At 46.3% G+C, this 22,533-nt stretch overlaps 1 protein-coding gene across 5 annotated transcripts in view; it reads right to left on the bottom strand.

Moving 5' to 3' along the window:
• Positions 1-4,376: 4,376 nt before the first annotated feature.
• The window catches only part of FAM219A (family with sequence similarity 219 member A), a 101,710-nt gene continuing 83,553 nt past the window's right edge, over positions 4,377-22,533 (bottom strand). For 2 of the 5 annotated variants that reach the window (XM_005530397.3, XM_014259147.2), the window contains exons 3-6: positions 19,659-19,761; positions 14,290-14,370; positions 13,915-13,969; positions 4,377-12,739 (exon numbers count right to left, since the gene is read on the bottom strand). In XM_005530397.3, the coding sequence (XP_005530454.1) occupies positions 12,581-12,739; positions 13,915-13,969; positions 14,290-14,370; positions 19,659-19,761 (398 nt within the window). In that variant the 3' untranslated portion in view covers positions 4,377-12,580. Of the gene's footprint in view, positions 12,740-13,914; positions 13,970-14,289; positions 14,371-19,658; positions 19,762-19,889; positions 19,990-21,094; positions 21,151-22,533 lie in introns of those variants that run through there. The other 3 variants (XM_088054084.1, XM_088054085.1, XM_005530398.3) reach the window with 3 other exon arrangements.

The following is a 22,533-nucleotide window of genomic DNA, read 5'->3' as shown; positions in this document are numbered from 1 at the left end:
GGTAAACATGTGGGGATTAGAAGGTGCTGCCAGACCTGCAGTGGGTGAAGGACAGGGCTGATTACTGCATAACAAACAGTCTGGTCAGGGAACATGTTCTTGAGTGCACAATGACAACAGAAAATAAAAGTACAGCACAAGAAACACTGATGTGGTCCCAAAATCTGGGAGATGCTAAGCTACATGCAAGTGGGTTCAGGGATGCCAGCAGGACTCCAGGTATTGTACAGTCCCAAGCATCGCTTACAAACAATTGTCCTGGGAGTAAATCTGGCTTTCTTAAGGATCTGTCATAGAGGTCTCTGGGGACTATGGAGCACCAGGAGAGTATTCCCTAGGCAGCACTTACTACCAGGGGATATTTATGGGCCACTGGAAATTAGAACCCTCAAGATGTGCAGACATCCCTGGGACAGGGACAATCTCAGGCCAGAGAAGATGGATGGCCATGGCAAAGACACAAGCACGTATACTGAGACAGCATCCCTTTGGCTTTGGGAGGAAGACACAAGATGCAAAGAGGGGATAAACAGACTTGCTGCCAGCACCATCAGACCCCCAACCCCATGGAGATGTGCTCTCTGTGACACAGAAGGACAGCTAGCACCTTAGCAGAACTTTTGGAGATGGACAACCAGTTTGCCTCAGGCTGATAGGTAGCAGGGTTGATGGTGGTGTTCCTGTAGTGCTCCTGCATTGCCACTTCAGTTACCTGCTTGGGCTGACCTTGGCTCAAAGGATTTTTTAACGGAGGCATTGTTAATCCCTACAGACAGTAGGGAGTGGGAAGAGACACCCATTCCATGTGGCAGCATCTGCCTTCATGCCTTCAGGACATGGTGAAACTGATTACCAGGCAGGACTTAATGCTGGAAATGCAGCCGGAGAGCTGAGCATCAAGCCTTCCTTGGGGGTCATACCAACTCTGTGATCCTTTCTGCAAGCTCCCCACTCACCTGAAACCATGGGACAGAGGACAGCATCACTGGCTCCTCTGCCCTTGCATCCAGGGTGTCCACTGACATCTGAGCACTTTGCCTAGTGGGAGATGGGATGAGTGCACTGGGACTGCCAGGAATGGGACAAGCAGAGCTTGGGAGGGGAGTTACAGAGCTGTACCAATGTCCTACACCTGGCAAGGCCTGAGAGGGCTAGTTTTCATGTAGCAGAGGGGGCCTGGTTGGTAGCATGCACTATTTCTGTCCCGCACAGTGGTGACATCCCTGTCCATGCCCTCCACTTGCTCCCCCATTACAATGCACATGGTAATGAGGCTGCAAGAGATGAGCTGGTTTGCAGTGAGCTTTGCCTCATGCTGGTGACCTTCTTAGACTGTGAGGGGAAAGCTGCATCCCACAGTCACCCTTTGACTGCAGGACCAGGGCTGGGAGGGATTTTTCCGTGCTCAGAACTCTCCCCAGCCCTTCACATGGTCCCCTGGCATGGAGGACCCACCAGATGGAACTCATCTAAGTCAGGGAGCTGTGTTACAGCACGTCTCAGAACAACCCCATCATCACCATGGCACACAGCAGCCTGCCATGAGCCCTGTCACTGCCTTAGTTTCCCTTCTTCAGCAGATCTTGTGCCTGGCACACTCTGAAACCTATCCATGGACAGGGCTGACATGTCAGAGCTTCTGCTGGTGACTGCCAGCTCTAAGAGACCAAAGCCACTGCAGGATGCAGCTCCAGAAGTCAGCAAGCACATGCCATGGGGTGTCAAACACTTTCCTGATCAGGGAGTGTGACACTGTGACACTACAGAGATTCAGTGAGGCACCCTGTGCATGAGTCCTTGTGCCACCCTGCTGCATCTGCAACTGGGTAGGTGTAGAAACCCCAAAGTTTCCTCCTCCTGCAGGATTTACCTGTGTTACAAACTTGTTGTATTTCCAGAGCTCCTGTGCAGCCCAGTCTTGGATGGTCTCTTTGACAGAGCACAGCAAGCAGTAGTTGGTGCAAGAGCTGCTGAGGGTCCTGTGTTTTTTAGAGAAGAGGAACATGCAGCCTGCTGGGACAGGTGTGGGTCAGCACTTGCAGCCCAGGGTGATGCTTGTGTTCAGTGATGCCATAGAATGGGAACAGTGGGATTTGGTGGCTTTTTGTCAGTCCCATAGCCATGCTCCCTGAGTGCAATTCCTGCCTACGTCCCTCTTGGGCCATACCCTCCTCATTTTGTCTTGGCTCCCAGCTCCCTCCCCGTCTGCCGGCAGCTACCTTAACAATGGTAAGAAATAGTTTCAGCTGGTCATAGTCAAGATAATTTTATTTTGGGAGGTGCAGGAGCAGTGATTGTGGCTTTTCAAATGCCTTTCTCCTGTATTTCCTTGGAAATCCTACAGCAATCCAGCTGCAGGAAGAGACCCCCATACCAGTGTAGCCAATGCTTGTGCCACAGCACCAGTGCAGCTGCCCAGCCTGATGAGATAGCCAGGAAAATTATTGCCTGCTGTGTTCCCTTTTTAATGAAAAACTGGATTTGTGTGATCCTGTGTGCCTTGTTTGCTGTTCCATACCAAGTAATGGTCTCTGTAATCAGAGTGGGCAATCCTCATCCATCTCAGTGCAGAGGCAGGTGGGTCATGCCAGAATGGGAGTGGCACGAACTGCGTTTGTTTTCTCCAGATCTGGGGAGTTGAGCAGACATGCCCCTGCAGGGAAGGGGACAAGCCAAGTCCTGCTCTGGTCTGGTCTGTAACACAGTGCCCACTTAGAGCCCTGCTGTCCTCTCTGTTCCAGCCTCTCTGCTGCTTCATTTTGGAAGATTCATGGCTGCAGACCCACATCCATCTTGGGAGGGAGGATGCCAACCCTGCCTGGTTTGCTGCTGGATGACTTGGAACACCTGAGTGGGTCTCAGCAAAAGTGAATTATGTGCCCTTAAGAGAAGAAGAAAACAAGCTGTCCTTGATTCTCACACAGTACTGGTCTCTGTTGAGCCAGGTTTAGGCTCCCCATCAGCCCCATCACCTCCAGGGAGTCAGGGGGAGGCTGGGAGGGGAAGGCTGCAGTCTCTACCCCTGCCCCAGACCCCTGGCCTTCGACCAACCCAGGGCACTGGTCTGGGGAGCACCACTGTGCAGAGGTGGAATCCAAGCCTCTCAGTTGTGGGGGTACTAATCCTGCACCAGATTTGTTGCCAGTGTGATCCATTGGCCTCCATGACTGTCCTCTGTCCCTGGTGGTCCACAGGTTTTCCAGCTGCTGGTATTGGACTTTAAAATCAGGGCTTGGCTCCTGTGCCAACAGCTTTGAGGGGCAGAACGACTGCAAGGCTGGAGAAAAGGTTATTTTACCCACTGGTGTTGTACAGATGCAGCAGTCTTTTCTGCTTCTTGCAGACCAGATGCAGGGGCTGGGTCCAGCCTTGTGTGCCTTCCTGCTGCCCTGTGGACTTGTGTTTCCCAAACATTGGTAGCCAGTCCTGGAATATTTACCTTGACCATTCATAAAGGTCACAGCAGCCACTGTTTCTGGGACCAAGCAGGCCATGGCATGAAGGCTGCACCCCTGGTTTCACTATCTATGACTGCTGGGGGCTCAGAGGAGCTGGTGCAGTCCACACCCCCTCACCCTGGTTTGTTCCAATGAAAAAAAAAGGCTGTCAGGCTGGTTTTCATATGTATGCTTTTTAATATCATTAATTCCGTTACACTACACACAACCAGTAACAATGATAAATACTGCAATGGAAATGTTAAAAAAAAAATATTATACATGTTTTTCATGTTTTTGAAAAAAACCCCCACATTTTAAAATAAATTAATGCATAAAACTGATGGTAAAAAAGAGAAAACCCAAAACAAACCATAACACAACTGATCTGTTTAAGGCAATACTCTACACAGACGGGAACAAAGGTACAACAGTGTGCTACATGATCTGAATGGGAAAAAAGAAACAAAATAAAAGCCATACAAGATGCAGATTGATGCTTTGGGAGTGAAAAAACTCCCAAAACCAGATAAAAAAAACAATGGCCAAGTTAAGTGCAGCATTAATACACTCTGCATGTCAAATGATTAGCAGGTTCCTAACAAGGACTAAGGTCAAGCTACAACAAATTTATCTTCCTAATTAAAAGGTTACTCAGGTCAAACCCTACATTTAACTCTATTTGCGTTTGGCTGTTTCAGCTATATTTCACTATATGCAAGGACAGCCAGAAATTCATCTCCTGCTCTTGAGATTAACACAAAGATCGGGAGGTCTCCCGTCCTGAAATGTATTTCCATTAAATAAATCCAAAAAGGATCTTGGTTTTGGTGGCCGTGAAATGCCTCCCACTACTCCTTCCCCTGGGGCACCAGGCACCACATGGGGAATGGAGACCTGGAAGGCATTTGCTTAGGTTGATTTTTTTCCATGTTGAGGACACAAAATGGAAGTGCAGATTTGATTTGGACTTGGAGGAGTGCAGTTTCTCTGTCTGCCAGAAGTGTCCATCTGGAGCCTGCTGAAAGTACTTTGCCAGCATGGAAGAAACCCATCCTGTACACAGGCTCTGGCTACAGCCATGACGTTTGCTATTAAGGTTGGTGCAGAGCTCCACACCTGCCTGGACAGCAAATGAACCCCAATTATTAATGCAGCCCAGAACTTGGCCACTGAAAGATGGACAATAATTGTAATGCCAAAAAAATCCCTCTCTCCCTCAAAAAAGAAAAGAAAAGGGACAGTAGCCACTTTCTGCCAACTTCCTTGGGTGGATCCCCATCAGCTGCCACCCATTCAAGATCGGCAGTGCCAGATCTCACCAGCATCGACCCAGTACATTCCCAGTAAGGTGCATGTCTGCAAGGTGCTGCTGGGGGCAAAGAAACTTCCTGGGACATGGTCAGAGCCTCCTGTACTGCCCTGCTAGAGTGTGTGGGAAGGAAGCCATGAAACACAAGGAAAGAAACCCAACTGGAATTACTAGACTTGTGAAGGCCAACAACTGTCCAGGTTGCCTTGGGTTTGGGTGGGAAAGGGGGATGTAGAACTGGGCTGAGAGTCACTTTGGTGCAACTGCCTCTGATGCTCATCACTAGTGCATGGGGCAGGGGGAAAAAAGGCGACGGCTGCTTTGAGAAAAGGGGAGAGGAAGGAGGATGTGTGTGCAATATAACAAGGCTTGCAATTCTAGGACTAACCACTGGACACGGATACCAAAGGTTACTTGTGACAACTAGATATCCTTCTACTGCGGTTGCTCCTTCCCCTACTTCCTGGTCTGTTTCTTCTTCAGTTTGGGAAGCTGTGGCTGTTTGGCATGATGGCCAGCGCTGACCCTCCCACCCCAGCTCATGGGGTGACTCTGCTACAGGTTGGACAATGAGGTCTGGAAATCACATCAGGCACAGACCAGCTCTGCATGCCAGCCAGCACCTGCTTTCAGACCCTTCAGAAACCTATTTAATGGCAGCTCATCTCCCTTATTAAATTGAAGGTTCAGTAACCTCTGTGGAAGGAGTAAAAAGGGCTTAAAAAGTGCAACAAGGGGAGGGGAAAAACCCAACTTTCTGAATTGTCTCCCCTGCAAAGACTTCATCCTCCAAGAGTGTCTTTCTCCTGGCAGATCTACAGGCCCACCAGTGTCTCACAGCACCCTGCCCCAGTGTAGCAAGAGTAGAGCCAACAGGCTCCCCACTAAGGCCTCTGCTGAAGGACTCCAGCCTGCACCAGGAGCACGTGTGCTGGCAGGTCTGGGACCTGATCTGCAGACCTGGACCCAGAGCACTGAGGCCAGGAGGGTGAAGGCATCCGGCTTGGTGGGCTGGATATCACCGGGTTTTGCATGAACCTGGTGAACCCTCAGCCCCACAGCCTTCAAGTGGGTGAAGAGAAATCCCAGCCTCCTGTCTGATTCTCACCCCATCGTGTTCATTGCCCTATAGCTGGCCTGACTTTTGCTTGGGGTTTGTCTTAGGACAGAGGCAGCCACAAGTTGAAAACATCTGCTACCACAGCTTCTCCATGCAAAGAAACTGAACAAACAAATCTGCGGACTGGGGGTGGATATGGAGGTGTGTCATGAAGAGTGCTTGCCCAAGTTTTTCAGCTCTTTCCATGTGTCTGTATTACATCTCTCAACAAACTGTGTCTCCCAAATCATGGAGCCTTGAGGAAGGTGGGTACCAAATGGAGTTGCAGCTTATTTAGGTTGCAAAAGCAAAAAGGCAACCTGGGTGAAGAACAGTGCTTCCCAAGGGAGCTCATCTGGGACAGCTGCATGATCAGCCAGGGGAGAAATGCTGCTCCAGGAAGATAAATATCTCAGCAGCTATGGGACTTAAAGGGCTTTCAGTGGCCTTTTCTTTTCCTGGTGCCTACTGCACTGTGACAGTCTGCAACAGTCACATTTTAATGAGGTTTATTTTGTACCTTCCACTCCTTTATCCAATCCCACCACCTGTATCGCCATTTGTTATTATGGAAATACCTCCACAGGACAAGCACCAACAGTGAGGTGGGCACCTTCCAGAAGCAAATCCATCTTTTGCTGGAGCAGCTTTTTAGAGAAAGCAAAAGGCTCAAAGTCACTGCCAGTGGCAAACGGGTCTTTAAAGCAATGGGAAAAGCTGCTCTCCACAGGCACCAGGGAAAGCTGCAACCTGTCATGCTGGCATCTGTGCTGCTCTGTGACATGGTTTGCTGCATGCTGGCGTGGGCAACGGGGCTGTGCTCTGTGTGATCTCAGTCAGCCCCAGCCTCTGCCTCTCCAGAAAGCTGTCAGATGTGCTCACACAGGCAGTGTTCAGCTGCTGTCATCCTGGGACTGCCAGCAATGTCAAGTGGGGCAAAGGAAGGGATGTAGCTGTAAGTTTTGGGAAGCAATGCGACAGCTCAGCAGCATAATACAGGAAGCTAAAATATGGACCACAACCCCTATGAGAAACCTCCACTGACCTGTAGATAATTCCAGACCACAAAATCTCCCTTTACACTAAATTCCTAGCCCTTCTGCTTCAGGTCTTGTGTGGTTTTGTAACAAAGGTGGGTTTGTCTGATGAGGTGTGGTTTGGAGCAATCCCTCTCACAGCTGATCCTTGAAAGGAAGAGACAAGTATGCCTAGAGGTGAAAAGCAGCTTAAAATGAAGACCTCTCCATGCCTTCTCAGCTAGCCCTGTGGCACTGTTCATCTTTGCAATGTTGCTTTTGAACATGCAGTCCAAGCTTGCTGAGCCAAGCAGCAGCCAGGTGACAAAGCCTATGACACTCTAGGTAAGAGTGGCAATACCCCAAGTGGATTTGAAGTGAGAATGGAAAAGCAAAGGAGGAGCCCAGGCAGAACCACCAGTCTAAAGCCTAAGATTATGACATGGTTGCAAAAAGGAAGAGCATTAAACTGCCATGAGAATATCCCAAAAATGAGCCTTTCAATCCTCTGTTCCACTTCATGACTACTCACCATCCCAAGCTGCACTCCTAAATTCCTTCAATCTGCTATCAGTGGATGGTGCTGTTGGGCCACCAAATCTTTGTACATGTTCCCTCTGGGAGCAGGCAAACTCAGAAATCAGTTGTGCAAGAACCAGCTGCCAAGGAACTGGATAACATATCCTTGACAAACATCTTTCTCCAAAGATATTTAACCTCTGTACTGACCTCCACCCCGCTGCATTCTGGCATGATGTGAGGAACATCAGAAGATGGTAAACAGAGGGTAAGCAGAGTAGTACTTTGAAAATAGGAATTAAATTTCTATAGGATGGTATTCATATCCTGCTTGCAGAACTGTCCTATCAATGGTACCTCTCACACTTGGCAGTATCCATGCAGGACGTGGTAGCACTTTGGGAAGGCAGGTTTCTCCCATGTGCTCCAGAAGGGAATGGATATCAAGAAGGGATGTGATTTCCCAGAGGTTAGAGCAAATACCAACAGCAGCAAGGACCCCAGATCTCACTTTTGTGTTCTAACACTCCAGCAGACTTGCTAGGGCTGTATTTGGCTGCAGTGACAGCCCAGGGACAGGGTGTTTCTGGTGTGTACCAGTGTGTATCTGAAAGCAAACTTTGCTCCCTACTGGCATCGGCACTGCACTGAGACAGATCAGCTTGGACAACTGGGATCTGCCCCAGGCCAAGACAGCACTTGGCAATCTTTCTAGTTATTGCTTGTTTTCCTTTTCCTGTTTTCCATCTGTTGCCCAGCTGGGTCCTTCATTTCTTCAAAAGCATCTTCATGTTTCTGTTGAGTCACAGGGTGCTGCATTTTTCAAGCCTGCATTCTCCTGCACAGCTTGGAGGCCAGCCCAGGATCAGAATGTGCATGGAAAGGAAAGGATTCTGCTCAGGACTGCAGACCTGTGTGCCAGCCAGTGAACCGCTGAACAGTGGGTGCCTCCTTTTGGGACAAGAGCTGGTGAAACTAAGCAGAAGGAGCTGAGTCCATCTTGTCTGTGGGGAAGCTATCCTGAAGTCTCTTTCAAAGTCCATGCAGCAGGAATGGTCACCTGCTTTTGCAGTTGCAAGGCATCTGCAGGCAGGACAGCCAGAAGAGCACAGCAGATCCAATGACCAAGCACACATGTTAGGGACAGGCATGCAGCAATGTCAGATGTCACCCAGTGGCTCTTTCAAGGGTTGACTTCAAGATGTGTCTGGTAAGATATCAAATGAGCCTTCAGGATGGGCATCAGCCTCCTTTCAACCTAAGTTTATTTACAAACACCAGGAAAGCAGACATGACCATGCTATCTATAGACCTTCCTCAAGACTAGGAGGATGTTCCTCCTCCTGAAGACATCTGGAAATGTGGAATTTGCAGACAAGAGAGAGGGAACAGAGTGCTGAGACCCTAGAGTTCAAATCCAGTTCACATTAAAGGATACTAGCTGATATTTTATCATATTAACATCTGATAAAAGAAAAGGATTTGCTGAAACTCAGATAAATTGGTGACTGACATTACATAAAATCCTAACAAAAACCCAGTCTGGCTTTTGGAGGCATCAAATGCAAATTCCATTGTGGAGGCACGAGCATCACTATCCTCACATCCTGTTTACATGGTAATTTAGGTAGACAGCAATGCAGCATTTCATACTCCATGGTGTTCCTTCCCTTGGTTTTCTGTACAACTTTGGATTGAAAATGTGGCCGAAGAGGGCCATCTTGTTTGCTGAAAAAAACTGGAGGAAGGAACCATTTCCTTTCTTGCATGCCATCTGCATTTAGGAGAGCACCCAGCAGCTCTGTAGATTTTGTAGAAATGCTGTGATAGAGTCAGAGTCTGTGCTCTTGCCTTCTGCCTTCTGGCCATGGTGGCAGAGACTGGTCTAAGGAGAGCAGTGCCAGGATAGCCATCTATCTCCACACCTTCCCAGGAAATCACCACGGCATAACCTCCAACAAGGGTTGCTTGAGCAGAAAGGCTGGATCAGATGATCCTACTGTGGCCCCTTCTGGCCTTACCCATTCTGTGACTCTGAGGGCACACAGAAAACCTGCTGGCTTAAGCAAAGGTCTGAACATGAGACCAGACAGGGGGAACCAGCCTCATCTGTGGTTGATACATACCAATGGGCAGTCCTCAATACTCCATAATAAGCCAACAAACATGCTGTATGGTCATATTCTGCTGAAGGGGCTGCAGTTCAGAAGGGTTAGTGTTCAGTTTTCTATGACAGCCGCATGTGCATCGCTTTAAGCCACTCAGCCTTTCTGGTAACAACCCTACACAGCTAACTACTTTTCCCCACCCTCTCTACATTATTCCCCTAATAAAATATATGAACACAAAGCATAGAGAGGAGAAGCCAAAAAATTGCCATTTTATAGTCCTGTACTGTCATGCCAAACCAACTATTTCTGCCACCAACTCCTTCTATGCACAGGCAAAAATGCTTGAGTTGTGCTTCAGTTTGTATTTGGAGGAAGCACAGGATGGAGCATGTGAATTCATCTCCCTCCCTCATCTAGAAGCAGATGCACATCACAAAATGCAAAGGGCTGAAGGCAGTTGCAGGGTTGAGGAATGTCTCAGGGCACATGGCAGGCAAAAAACAGCAACAGGGACAATTAAAGGACTTGGTCATGGTGCTATGTGACAGTGGGTGTCATAGAATCACTCATTGTAAAAGACATTTAAGATCATAGAATCCAGCTATTAATCCAGCACTGCCAAGTCCACTAAGTGGAAGTCTGTCCCTCATAGAAGAGGTGTTAACTCTGAGAGATAACAGTGACAGCAAGCCTCATTCTGTCCTAGACTGAACAGGACATTGCTTGGTTATAGATGGACTCGGTGATCTTAAGGATGTTTTTGAACCTAGATGATGGCATGATTCTATGATGGCAGCACGATGGAGACCTGTGGGATGTGCAGCTCTCAGTGGCTGTCCCAGCTGAAGAGACGGCTTGTTGCTCTAGCAGGCATTCCAAATGCTCCGAGCTCCTGAGCAAGGGCTGTGGGAAAGGCTGAGGGTGTGTGGCCTGGCTGGAAGGCACAGAGACTGACCCAGGAGGATAAATGTGATGAAGACATTCCATGATACCAGTGCTGAACTGCAAAGTCCCTCTCCAGAAGAGTGAAGATTTAAAGAGCCTTGGTCATGTCCTATAGGATTTGGTTTGACCATGATATTTCTATTAAGTTTTGACTACATTCCCCATTAAAAAAGACTCCTTAAGGGATGTTTTTCTCTTTTATCTTTCTCTCTACCCTCTACTTAGCCCAGCTCCAGACAACTTGATAACCTCAACCTCAGTTGTATTTTGGAAATATTCCCCCTCAGCACTACCAGGTAGTGAGAAAAGGAGATGAATTCACTTAAGGAACACTATCCCTACAGGAGTTGGCAAGTTAACCATCACTTCTGCATGAAGAGGCAGGGATGCTCAGTAAACAGCACCATTCAAATCCTCTTTCTATGGCCTGGAACCAGGGTGGCAGCATGTTGTTTTAGCAGAGGTGACAAGCACAGCTTTAAAAGTTGTCAATACCATCAAGTAAGCCTGGGAATCTTGTGTAACTTTTCTTTCACTCATGCTGTAATTGGTATCAAGCTTTGCACTGCCCAGAATAAATCCCCAGGATGTTAAAAAAATCTGCTAATTATGAATAGGACCTCTTATTAAAGACTCAGCTTGCTTCATATAGGTTTCAGATGGGGGAATCTGTCTGTTGTGGTGCAGCTCAGGCTCTGCTTTGTATTTCATAATTCTGATGGGAAGCTCAGAACTGCCCTCATTTTCTAACTCTCCTAGGCTACAAAGCAGGTAGTCCTTCTTCCTGAAATGCCAGGAAAACACAGGAATCGTGCCTGTGGCAAAAGATTTCAACACCAAGAAAAATGCCAGCCTATCCCTTGTATATGCTGGAGCCAGTGGGAGGACATGTTCCGTAATTCCAGAAGCGATTTTGCATTCAAAACCATCTGCTGGTGAACTAGGAGCTCAGGCCAGCAATCTAATGTAACAGGTTTCCAAACTCCTCCAGCACCAAATAAAATGCAACTGCTCCTGACCTGGGACCATGTCTGGCTCACAAGTGGGGGTGAACAGTAGTTTCTGCTCATGGGCATCTTATAGCTGAAGCTGTTCATAACTCTGCTGTTGCTGAAAATTCCTCTCAAGCCTGACCCCACCACACTGATGACTTCAGCATTAACGAGTCTCTCCCCCAGGCACCCAGAGACACGGTGTCAAGAGAATATCAAGAGTCAAGCACTGTTAAAATGTGCTTTCTTCAACTAGCTTTTCCAGCACTGCAGTTCAGGCATGTAGTCCTGACTCATGCAGGATTAATTTCTTCTCAGTTGAACAAAGTTTAAGATTTTTGGAAAGAGATGGGTTGCAGAGGGATTAAACACAGGCTGAAGTCAGAATATGTGACTGAACTGAAGTCACAAGCATGGTTGGTATTCCTGGGCAATGAGCACATCCTTGAAGGGCATGAGTGGATTGCAGATCGAATCTGATGTCTTTGGTGGTAATTTCATGTGGCGCTAAGAGTAGATTGCATTGACTATGTGACACAACAGCTCTAGCTAGTAATGACTCACAGTGAAATGTCACCTACTTGTCCCTTTTGCAAGTGAATGAATTGTGTCATGCTAGTCCTGGCTAGCCTTGCCATAAGAAAGGATGCCCTGGTCCGTCCCCATTCCTGTGCCCCAGTTATAATATAATTTTGGTTATGCAAATGAAACAGATTTAGTGAATGAATTAAGAACTGACTTCCTCTCATTGGTAAAACACTTTGATACCTCCAACTTGCCCTAATCTTGCAGGTGGATTGGTTTCAGTGGGCAGGATTACCTGAAGTCCCACCTGACCTTTCCCATTCTGGAAAAGACACTTTACAAAATATCCCCAGTGCCTAAACAAACCAAGGAGGTATCTCTGGACCCCTCTGCATTCGCTCTCCAGACCAGTCAGTTTTGCCAGGCACTGCCTGGCACTTTGAGCAACTTCTCTTTTGTTTTACCATAGTTTAAAATAAGTTATCAACCAATCATAAAATGAATTTTTTGGTTTCTCCTGGCTCCATGAACACAAAGAGGTGCACGTCCTACCATAGGAGGAAGCAATGGCTGTTAAGTTTTACAGTTATAGTGGAAAGCACTGATCACAGCCTGCCGGCCTCACTACTGGATGTGACAGGCGGTGGAGGAGGTGGCTTGGCAACACATGCAGGTAGGGTTGACCGATTTAGGAGGGATTAGGTCGAGGTCCTCGTCATCTGGGATCTCATCTAACCGGTACCCATCCTTTAGCAGCTGGATGTTCAAGTCTTGGTTGATCTGCTACAGACAAAGAGACAAAGAGTCAAACACTTGGGACTTCTTAACTTCTGGTGGTCAGAAGATGAAGGAGGTCCCCTATTCTGGAATGTATTATTGCCCCACAGTCCTAGTTGTGAGTTCTGCCCCTAGTCCCTCAGGTGAGCGGGGGGTACAAGCTTCTCCAGAATAGGAATATCTAGAGTTCTGGATATTTGAATAGATAGATATCTGAATATCTTTGTTCTGGAATAATTTTTCCCTGAGGACAAACCCTCAGTTACAGTAATGTAATAATAATATTTACTGGCAGATGGGCAGTCCCCCCTCTCAGTCTGGGGCACACTATAGCAGTTAAAAGACGGTAAAGTTTGGCTCTGTGATCTCAGATTCAAGTGCTCTCTAACTGGATGTGTATAAACAACCCTTCGTCAGGGCACAGAAACAGCTCCGATCATCTGATATGGTCACTGCTCTTGGCTGTTTCCCAGGGTTTCAGAGGTATTTTTTCCAAGAAAGATATACAAGGGGGAAGAGTTCTGAGCAGTCTGTGGGCAGAATGGCTGCTCAGCACCTTGGATACAAAATCCTGCAGAAGTAGTAACCAGAGGCTGAGCTACAAATTCATGAGGGAGTTCAGGAATGTACTCAGAAACAATGCACAGGGACTAACACACCAGAGCTTCCTGCCTTTTCTCTTTGAAAGGGCAAGAGTTCATATCTGCAAGTCCTCCCTGGAATTTCTGCTTGCTCCAAGTAAACACACACTGGGTGACCCTGACCATTCCAATAACTGGAAATCACAGGACACACTCAGATCCTTTATTTGTGTCCTTGGCATGCATATAGTTGCTGAGCTGCCATGGCAGACAAGACGATGCTTTTGCACCTCATCAGTCACTTCAGGACTAAGCAGAATGAGAGAAAGTTTGAGTGAAACCAAAGGTAGCTGTGAAAACTGCTGATGGGCAGACCTCTGTGCCATGGCAGTGAGGATACGGAGCTAATTGGATCACCAGGGAAGAAAGCAACATGACACCATTTCTGCCATGGCCCCTTCTTCCAGACTCATGGAGCCTATACCACTACTAAATTTGTTATTGTAGCCATTTCTGCCTGTGCAAGGCCACTCTTAAGCCATTTCTGGCTGCTCTGTTATTTGCATTCATGGCAAGGATGGCAGGAGAGATATAACTCACCTCAGCTGATGAGTATCCCGAGGAGGAGTATCTGGACATATCAAAGTCATCATCACTGCAGGGAAGTACAAGATACAGCAAAGAAGAAATTGGTTAGATGAGACCTGTATTCCCCACTTAGCCCTATCCTTCTTGTGCCATGAAACTGTTTTGAGGCACAGAGAAGTTACATCAAGGGAGCCTGTAGAGCAGCTTTCATCTGTGACCCTCAGATCTTTCCATCACAGTCCTCTTTTCTCAAAGCTCTTCTCACTTGTTCTCACAGGAAGTGCATAGGTCAGAGGGAACAGTGAAGGGAAGAGTGTGAGTGCTGCCCTCTGGCATGAAAACTCACTTAAACTGTCATGTATATCACCTTTTTAACCTTTTGCATACCTGTCTGTATCCAGGGCTACCAGGGGTTTTTCATCTGGACTCTGGTCTAGAGACGAATAGCCCTTATTTGGAACGACGAGCCTGAAATAATTAAATGTTGTCCATTAACCACGCAGTAAAGCTCAGCACCACACACTGCCTAGGGTAAAACTACATGATAGTCGGCTTTCCCAATTTCACTTCTTTGCAAGCCCCCATTTATTGGTGAAGATGTTTAAATGAGTGCAATTCGGAGGGAGCAAGCTCGGTTTCTGGGTAGCCTACAGAAGTTTCACAGGGATTAACACTGGGCATGCTTTGGGAACACACGCCTTCCTGGAAGATTAAAGAAAAAAATATTGGGACACTCCGTACTTCATTCTGGTGAACCTGTTTGGCTAGCACTGCTTGTCATATCAGATTGCTCATTTTTGTGTTGCCTGTTTTTTCCTGGCAAGCGTACCTGACACCAGCAGGAGGTACATAGGAGAAGGAGGCTAGGGGAAGCCAGAGGCCCAGCGATCCCTGCGTTCTGCTATTGGACATCAGGGATATTATGTGGTGTCTCTTTCTGATTCTTTACCCAGGCCCCTGGAAACACAACACTTCTGAGGTCTCAGTCCTAAATTCAGTAATATTAGAAATCTGAGCTGGTGTGCCCAGCATAAGAAACCAGTCAGACCAACACTTTTAAAATTCCATTTTTTTAGTGATGACTTCCAGTTAATCAGAAATGTTACAAAGGCTGAGGATGACTCTGCACCTTTAACTGCCTGTGAGAGTTTGTGAAATGGACTGAGGCTTCAGAACTTCTAGGATAAGGAAAATGTGTTAATACAATGGTATCTTGTTCACAACAGAGTTGTTGCATCCAAAAAATTGCAAAAATAGTTTGGTTCACATTTAAAATAAGATTAACTAAACACAGAAAATGGAGTAAGATTCTTTGTTCACCAGGTAAGAACCATAAGAGCAACAAAAATCTTCTCTTTCAATGAGTTAACAGAGGTTTTCTCCCAAGTAGTCTTTAACAACACACAATGATGCTTCACTAAGAGTTTAAGACATATAAATCTAAAGATGATAATCCATCTCATCCAATAGCTCCAGCTATTCTCTAACTTCCTGAAATGTTTTTCTCCTGTGCAGAAAACTGCAGCAAGCCACTAACAAGTTTAGAAGTCCTAGCAAGCACTGTCAATGGGCAAGCTCAGGGAGAGTAAGATATATCAAATCCTATAACAAAGCAGATATATAGGTTCACAAGAAGTTATACTTTCTTACTGTGTTAATTGAAACATAAATTAAATAAATTAATTTAAAACCTGATGGAGACTTTCCAAACTGCTGCACCAGGGTGTCATGGAGTTACTTTACCTTTAAGAAAGTTTAAGTTGCTGGGATCTGCCTGGCGTCTTTTCTCCTGACCAATTATCGGTCATTGCTGAGAATTGACAGCAGTTTAGGCCATTGAAAAGTGGGATCAACTTGTGAACCCTACCTTAAAGTGTAAAACCAGAGCTCTCTTGGTTCTCTTTGTTTCCTGGCTGTGAAGGGCGGCAGAGCCCCAGGCCTCCCGCTCCCTGCCCAGGCCATGCGGCCGGGCGGGGACTGGGCTGGGCCCAGCGTCTCCCGGCCGGGGGATGCGGGCCCTGTGGAGGGGGTTTTCTCCGGGCTCCGGCCGGGCCGGGCCGAGCCGATCTCTGGCTCGGCTGCAGGTTTTTTGCTGTGGCTGGATTCACTGGAGACGGCTGAGTGAAGAAGGAGAGAGGGCTCTGGGCCTGCAGCGGGCTGGGCGCGGCGCCTACACTCTCCAGAGCAGCCATGAGGAACTTTCCATCGCAGACGGCTCCAGCTCCTGCACCGGCCGAGGCCACAGAACTACCTACAACAGCCTGGGCAAGATTTTAACTCTTTCATTTCCCAGATGAGACTTGCGGATTAATCTTTTTATCCAGACAGAGAAAAGAGAGTGATTAACATGAAAAGAGACCTTATAAACTACTAGTGACAGGAAAGAAAAGAAAAGGTAGAGAATTAAGAAGATGCTTTAATTAAGCTGAAATATCTTTCTGTTAAAACTATGGAAATGGACAATAAGGTCTTGAAAACGCTCCTTTAATTCATGACAGTATATAGGGAGGAATAGAGTGTTCAAAGTGTAAATTTTGAGTAAAAAGTAGAGTAATTATGGTACAGTGAAGTGCTGGAAGATTTGAAGCCTTGAGAGGCAATGAGAAAACTGTTTTCTGGTGAAGCTCACGGAAACAGATGAAGAAGACTTTTTGCCTTTGAATAACTTATCCTTAAAAATCCCATCCCTAGACTCATGGCCCATACACACTTGGGATGTGAAAATGGGAGGAGTGGGCTCTAATAACAGCAGCTCTGGGCAGCTAACATTAGAGCAATGGAAAACTATAAGAAAAATAGTTTTTCTTGTGAGAAACTCCATAAATTAACAGGAAGAAACTTCTGTTTCTCTATAAAGACTGGTGAAAAGACTGTAGCAAGAATTGGGACTGTTTTAACCATCAAAGTTCCAAAGGTTTTGTCTCTTTTGTCATGTGAACAAGGGAATAGTGGGTAGACAGGGGATGAAAAGGTTTTTCTGGAAGTTTATTCTGGTGTTCTTATTGTAGTTCGTCAATAAACTTTTCTTTTTTTTCCCTTTTAAGTTTTATGCCTGTTTTGCTCTTGTTCTAATCCATATCTCACAGCAAGAAATAAGTAATTTTCTTAGTTATTGGTTTAAAACCACGACACAGGGGACTGGAGAAAATGGGATCCAGCTGCAAAATTCAGTAGCCCTTCTCACAGAAGGGGGACAGTCCTTCTGCTCCTGAGGTATGTAGGCAGGAAGGGAAGAAGTAAAGATGTCTGGAACTGAAGCTGAGATTTGGCAGCACAAGTTTGCCCATTCAGATATCAGAAGTACTGACCCCTGTTTTCACTCTCCAGTTTTACAGTCCCTGCTCCATATATACTCACTGATAGTTGGTACTAAATCATCAGTGAACAAAGCACTTTCTACGATCTAGGAGGAGAACACTGTGGTAATATTTACTTGATGAAAACAACTCCCACTACATCTTCTTCTTGAGAAATGTCTTTTTCCTTAATAATAAAAAACTTCAATTTAACTGCAATGAACAAAAATTGTTATAGTGTCTCTGCCCCTGATTTAAGTCCTTCCCTCACATCCTGACTGTCCTTATTTTCACTTCCCACTGTCCTTGGAATAAAGTTGGGTAGCTGTGGTAGCTGCTTTATCCACAGCTGTCCTGGTTTAAGCTTCTTTGTCTTTGGGTTTTTGCTCACTTGAAGCAACACAAGTTGGACCACAAGGTCCAAGTTTAGGTTACCCTGAGTGGACTGTAGCATCCAGCTGTGTTCAAGTGGTGTGGATGGTGTTGTGGGCTCTGTCTGTGCTCACAGAAAGAATGCAGCATCACCCCTATCTCATTCACATTTAATTTGCTTTTAGGGAGACTGAGAGTGTTATGGATCCAATTACCTGTAAGGCTGGCTGCACCCTTGTCCCAGAAGAGGACTGAATGGGGAAGGCAACCTTGTACTAGAGGCTGGATGTCAGAAATCCACAAGGATAATACAGAATAACAGAGGCCTTGGGGAAGAAGGAGGAGGTGGACTAGAGACTAGGAGAGGCAAAGCACAAAGGAAAACGTATTTGATGAGAAGAGCAGAACTGTCAAAAAGGGGAAAATGGAAAAATGGCTTTAGCTTATTCTCCTGCAGAGACCTGAGGAAGCTAACAGTTCAGATTTAAATCATAATCTGGAAGTTTTTCAGTGTATCCTCCTGGAATATATCCCATTATATATATATATATCCCAACTGTTACCCTGTGAGAAGCTGCTTGAACAAGCTTGTGGCATTTCTGCCTTGCTGGTGTTGCCCAGTCTGTGGCAAGACAGACGGAACCATTCAGAGGTGCTCAGATGTCCTTAAGTGAAATAAAACTGAGCTGGCTGTTTGAAATCTTTTGTCAATAGGTGTCACTGCTCTGCTCTTTCCCTCAGCAGCTTGGAAACAACAATCTCTCCATGGAAAATTCACTCATGTTAAAGGTAAATACCTCTATTTATCCCATCTTCTCTCCCTTATTATCTTCCTCCGCTAATTTCACTGTTTCTAAACCCCTCAAGCAGCAAATCTGCTACCATTCCTCTCAGGATGCTAGCTTGCAGCCTATTGCCAAAAGAAAACAAGTTTTTCTAGAATGTACTTGAAAGATAATGACAAACAGTGGGCATGGAAAACCCAGTTGAGCACAGTTCCTGAATTTCTTGCTGACATGAACGGTCTGGCTCTTTTATATTGCCTCAACACCTGAACACAGAGAAGAAGCAATGCAGCATATTCCACATGTATTTCAGGGGCTTACAACTGACAGTTGACATGGTCCTGTCAGGATTTATGACTAGTATTTTGAGTCTGGGGAACTAGTGTGAACAAGAAATCTCATCTCTCAGATGCACTGTTACATAGAGAGGCTCTGACCTGCAGCTCCTATTCTACCTAATATATGGTTATCCAGGCGACTTTCCCATTCATCAGTAAACATCCAGCATTCTGCAGATTCCTCCACCATTTCAAGTGAGGTCCTCCACTAAAACCTGCCACCTTTCCAGCAGCATGTAAAACATGCAATCCTGTGGGCTCACAGGGTTTCTTTCCTTCTGAACATAGGCAAGTAATACATTGGTGCGCTATGTGGAAAAAAAATAAAAATACTCTAAAGAAAAATATTCAGCTCCGAATGTCTATGTTTACAGCAGGTTGTAGCACTGCCTAATACTCTTTTACACAGCTCTTCCAAAGCATCTCCAGCAAAGTGTGACTGTGCTGTTCCAAGGGTGGAGGAGGTATATAGAAAGGCATACAGAGATGGGATTATTTACAAGCCTTCATTAAATCTGTCAGTAGCAGAACGGGTCACTATCAAAAAGGAACAGTGGAACTTACGCTGACAAAAGCAACCAAGGCAGAACTAAGCTCTAAACCAGTCTGTGTTTCATGAAGCAGCACAGCTCCTCCCACACTGGCAGGATTAGGTGTTACCTGAGACCACTCAGAACCTGCGAGATGGCTCTATAACGCTCTGATTTTAACCTGACTGGGCTGCCTCTGCCTTCTGCAGGCTGCACTACCACTGGTCCTGGGCTCAGCTGTCCCAGCATCTTCCCAGGGGCTGGGATGCAACACAGCACAGAGCATTTGGGCCCACCACCTCCAAGAAGAGCCATCACTGTTCTTGCAGTGTGGCTGGCAGAGGGCAAATGCAATGAACACTGTCCCTGACCACCCCAGGACCATTAGGAACTGCAGCTCAGAGCACAGCTGCCAGTACTTCTCTAGTCCTTTACCTTGTTCGTGCCATCACATTGTTCTTCTTGGGCTGCTGATTAACTGGGCTTCCCATGTTGCCATTCTTCAGGGAGCCCTTCCGAGCCAGCTCCCTCTGCTTCTCTGCATAGGAGATAGGAATGGGAAAAGCAGAATTAGAGCAACAGCCTAGCTGGCCACCGTAAGAAGAAACCCAGATATGATAATTGCAAAAGGCACAGCAGAATTAACAGCAAAGGACGTGAGCTCACCACCTCTTATGGAGGGATGCTGCGAAGACCAGATGAGCTGTGTCCCACTTTCTCCAAGGTCACCAGGGACTAAAACTGATCTACCTTCATTCACAGCAGCCTGTTGACAGCAACACACTAAAATCTTAGTCTCCAAGATCCATAAGGTCTTGGAGCTTCTGGATGAAACCCAGCTGAGGCAGACAATAGACAAAGACATTGTCCCTGTCTGCAGCTAGTTGCTGCATGGGCCCCAATACTGAGCTGTACAGATATGGCTCTGCCTCCAGCAGGTATGGGAACCCAGGGATGTATATAAATTGATATTAAATTTTCTGATTCAAAGCCCTTCCTTGTTTCTTGTGGAAGATCAGTTGTGTTATCAGCTAGTCACAAAAGTTAAGCTAACTGCCCCAGTCTCATCATGCAACGCCAGGCAAGGCTTGTATGGAAAAACTGAGCATGGAGCCAGTAAGGCAGAAATAAGACCAGTTAAAAAAAATAATTCTACAGAGTATGAGAAAATGCTGGAAACTACTTTTGTGGCATGCCTGCATAAAAGGTGTACCAGACTGCTTGCCAAGGAATCTGAATAGTGAATTTGCTTCTGCCTCTCCTACAATGTGTGAATTCTGTTGTTGGGTTGGTTATTTTTGTTGTTGTTGTTTGGTTGGTTTTTTTGTTTTTGTTTTTTTTTTCCTTTTGCAGATTTTATTTCCCCATGGAGAGAAAAACAGCTTTTCCCACTTGTTGTGGAAAAGCATCATGCTTCTGTGATGTGCAAGTTCAAGGTGGGGCAACACTTTCCCTTCCTCACAAGTCAGAACAGGGGGACACATGTCCAAGGCACCTTTTCTTGAGGGAGAAATAAGCAGGAGAAATAAGTAGCAGAGATGCCTAGAAATTGTGATGATGAGGAATATAGAGACAAGAATACATACAACTACAAACCATACCTAGCCTGCTCCTGCTAACAGCAGAGGTGAATAAATGCTCATGGAACTTGGCAGGAAAAGGACTGAATTAATAACTCACTCTGGCTTGCGCAACTAAGAGACTGATTCAGGATCAAAATCAAAACCTTAAATCAGAGTAATTTCTCAGTATGGCACTTGCAAATGCATTGGTTACCTCTGTCTCCAGAATAAAAGGCTGGTATTTTGCAGGCCTCATAAATTTTGCTGTTCAGAGAGAGATAAAGTAAGACTATGGAGGCAAATACTTACAACACTAAATACAACCCAGTTTCCACTCATTTCCATTAGAAGCTCCAGCACTGACCACAAATACACAGCACTGAGACAGCTGCCAATGCTTTAGGATACTAATGAAATGGTTACAGGTGGCTGAATACACTGTGAGTGCAGCTGTGATGACTTGTGGGCAATCAGCACCAGCAGGGCTGAAACAGACAGGGTAAGCCTTAACCACACCCAGGTTCCTTCTGGCTTTTCACTAATTTTCCAGACTGAAGCTTCCTTCAAGAAGCAGAAAAGAGCAGAGAAGGTTGGGAGGGCATGAAGCAGTTTGTGTGTGCCTTTGACATTACAAAATATGTCGAATTAGGAGTCTGAAGATCCTGTCTGATCATTAGCAGGATCACTGTGTTGGGTGACGTATTTGGTTTGTGAGCAAGTTTTTGGTAGCGCAGGGTTGCACAGCAGGTTCTGTGAGAAGCTTCTAGATGTTTCCCTGTGTCTAACAGAGCCAATGCCGGCTGGCTCCAAGACAGACCTGCTGCTGATCATGGTTGGGCCCATTAGCAATGGTGGTAAAGACTATGGGATAACACAGTTAGGAAAATGAGAAAAATCCTGCACAACTACAACCTGACAGAGGAGTGAGGGTGTGTCAGAAACAGCCCTGCAGGCATCCAGGTCAGTATAGAAGCAGGAAAAGGAGCTGCTCCATGTACCAGAACAGATTCCTCTGCAGCCCCTGGTGAGGTACCACTGCAGCCCATGGAGGTCCATAAAGTAGCAGAGATCCATCTGTAGTCCATGGATGACCCCACAACACAGCAGGTAGGTGCCTGAAAGAGGCTGTGACCCTGTGGAAAGCCCATGTTGTTGCTGTGTTCTCATTCCTCTGTCCAGCCGAGTGATAAGAAGCTTTGATTGGCTCCTGCTGTCCAGCCTGGGTCACCCCACTACAGAAAATCTACCTGTCTTCATGCTTGAGTGAAGCAAAGCAGCAGTTTTCTGTTTCAGTGGAGAACTTGGAAAATACAGACAGCTGTGCTGTCAGTCCTGACTTACAGAGAAATTTGGCTGCACCAGTTCCACTTCAGCTAATCCTGTACATTGTTTCAGAAGAATACATGAAGCAGCATGTGAGTGTATGTGTATGTGAGGAGGGAGTCCAGCATCCTTTTGACACCACTATACTGCTCTGAACAGCATGAGGAACAGCCTTTTCCCTGGATCTGCCAACCACATCACATCTTGCCCCTCCTTTATTGTTCACCTTGTCACTTCATCTTTAAGACACTCTGACCCTTATGACAAAAATCATTTAAGGGAAGATGCATCTGCTCAAAGAATAAACCACTGCTTTCCTGCTAGCCCCACACTAGCCTATGCTGCTTGCTGAATCCATCTGAGCCATTCAGCATCTGTTCCAAGTGCTGCCTCAAAGTAAGCTCTGCTGGTGACATGACAACAGC

This window comes from Pseudopodoces humilis, chromosome 4, assembly GCF_049639895.1.
Source record: "Pseudopodoces humilis isolate 2021_Gansu_Grassland_sample_001 chromosome 4, ASM4963989v1, whole genome shotgun sequence".
NCBI lineage: Eukaryota > Metazoa > Chordata > Aves > Passeriformes > Paridae > Pseudopodoces > Pseudopodoces humilis.
The sequence above is the reverse complement of the archived record's forward strand: the minus strand, read 5'-3'. Positions and strand labels throughout refer to the sequence as shown.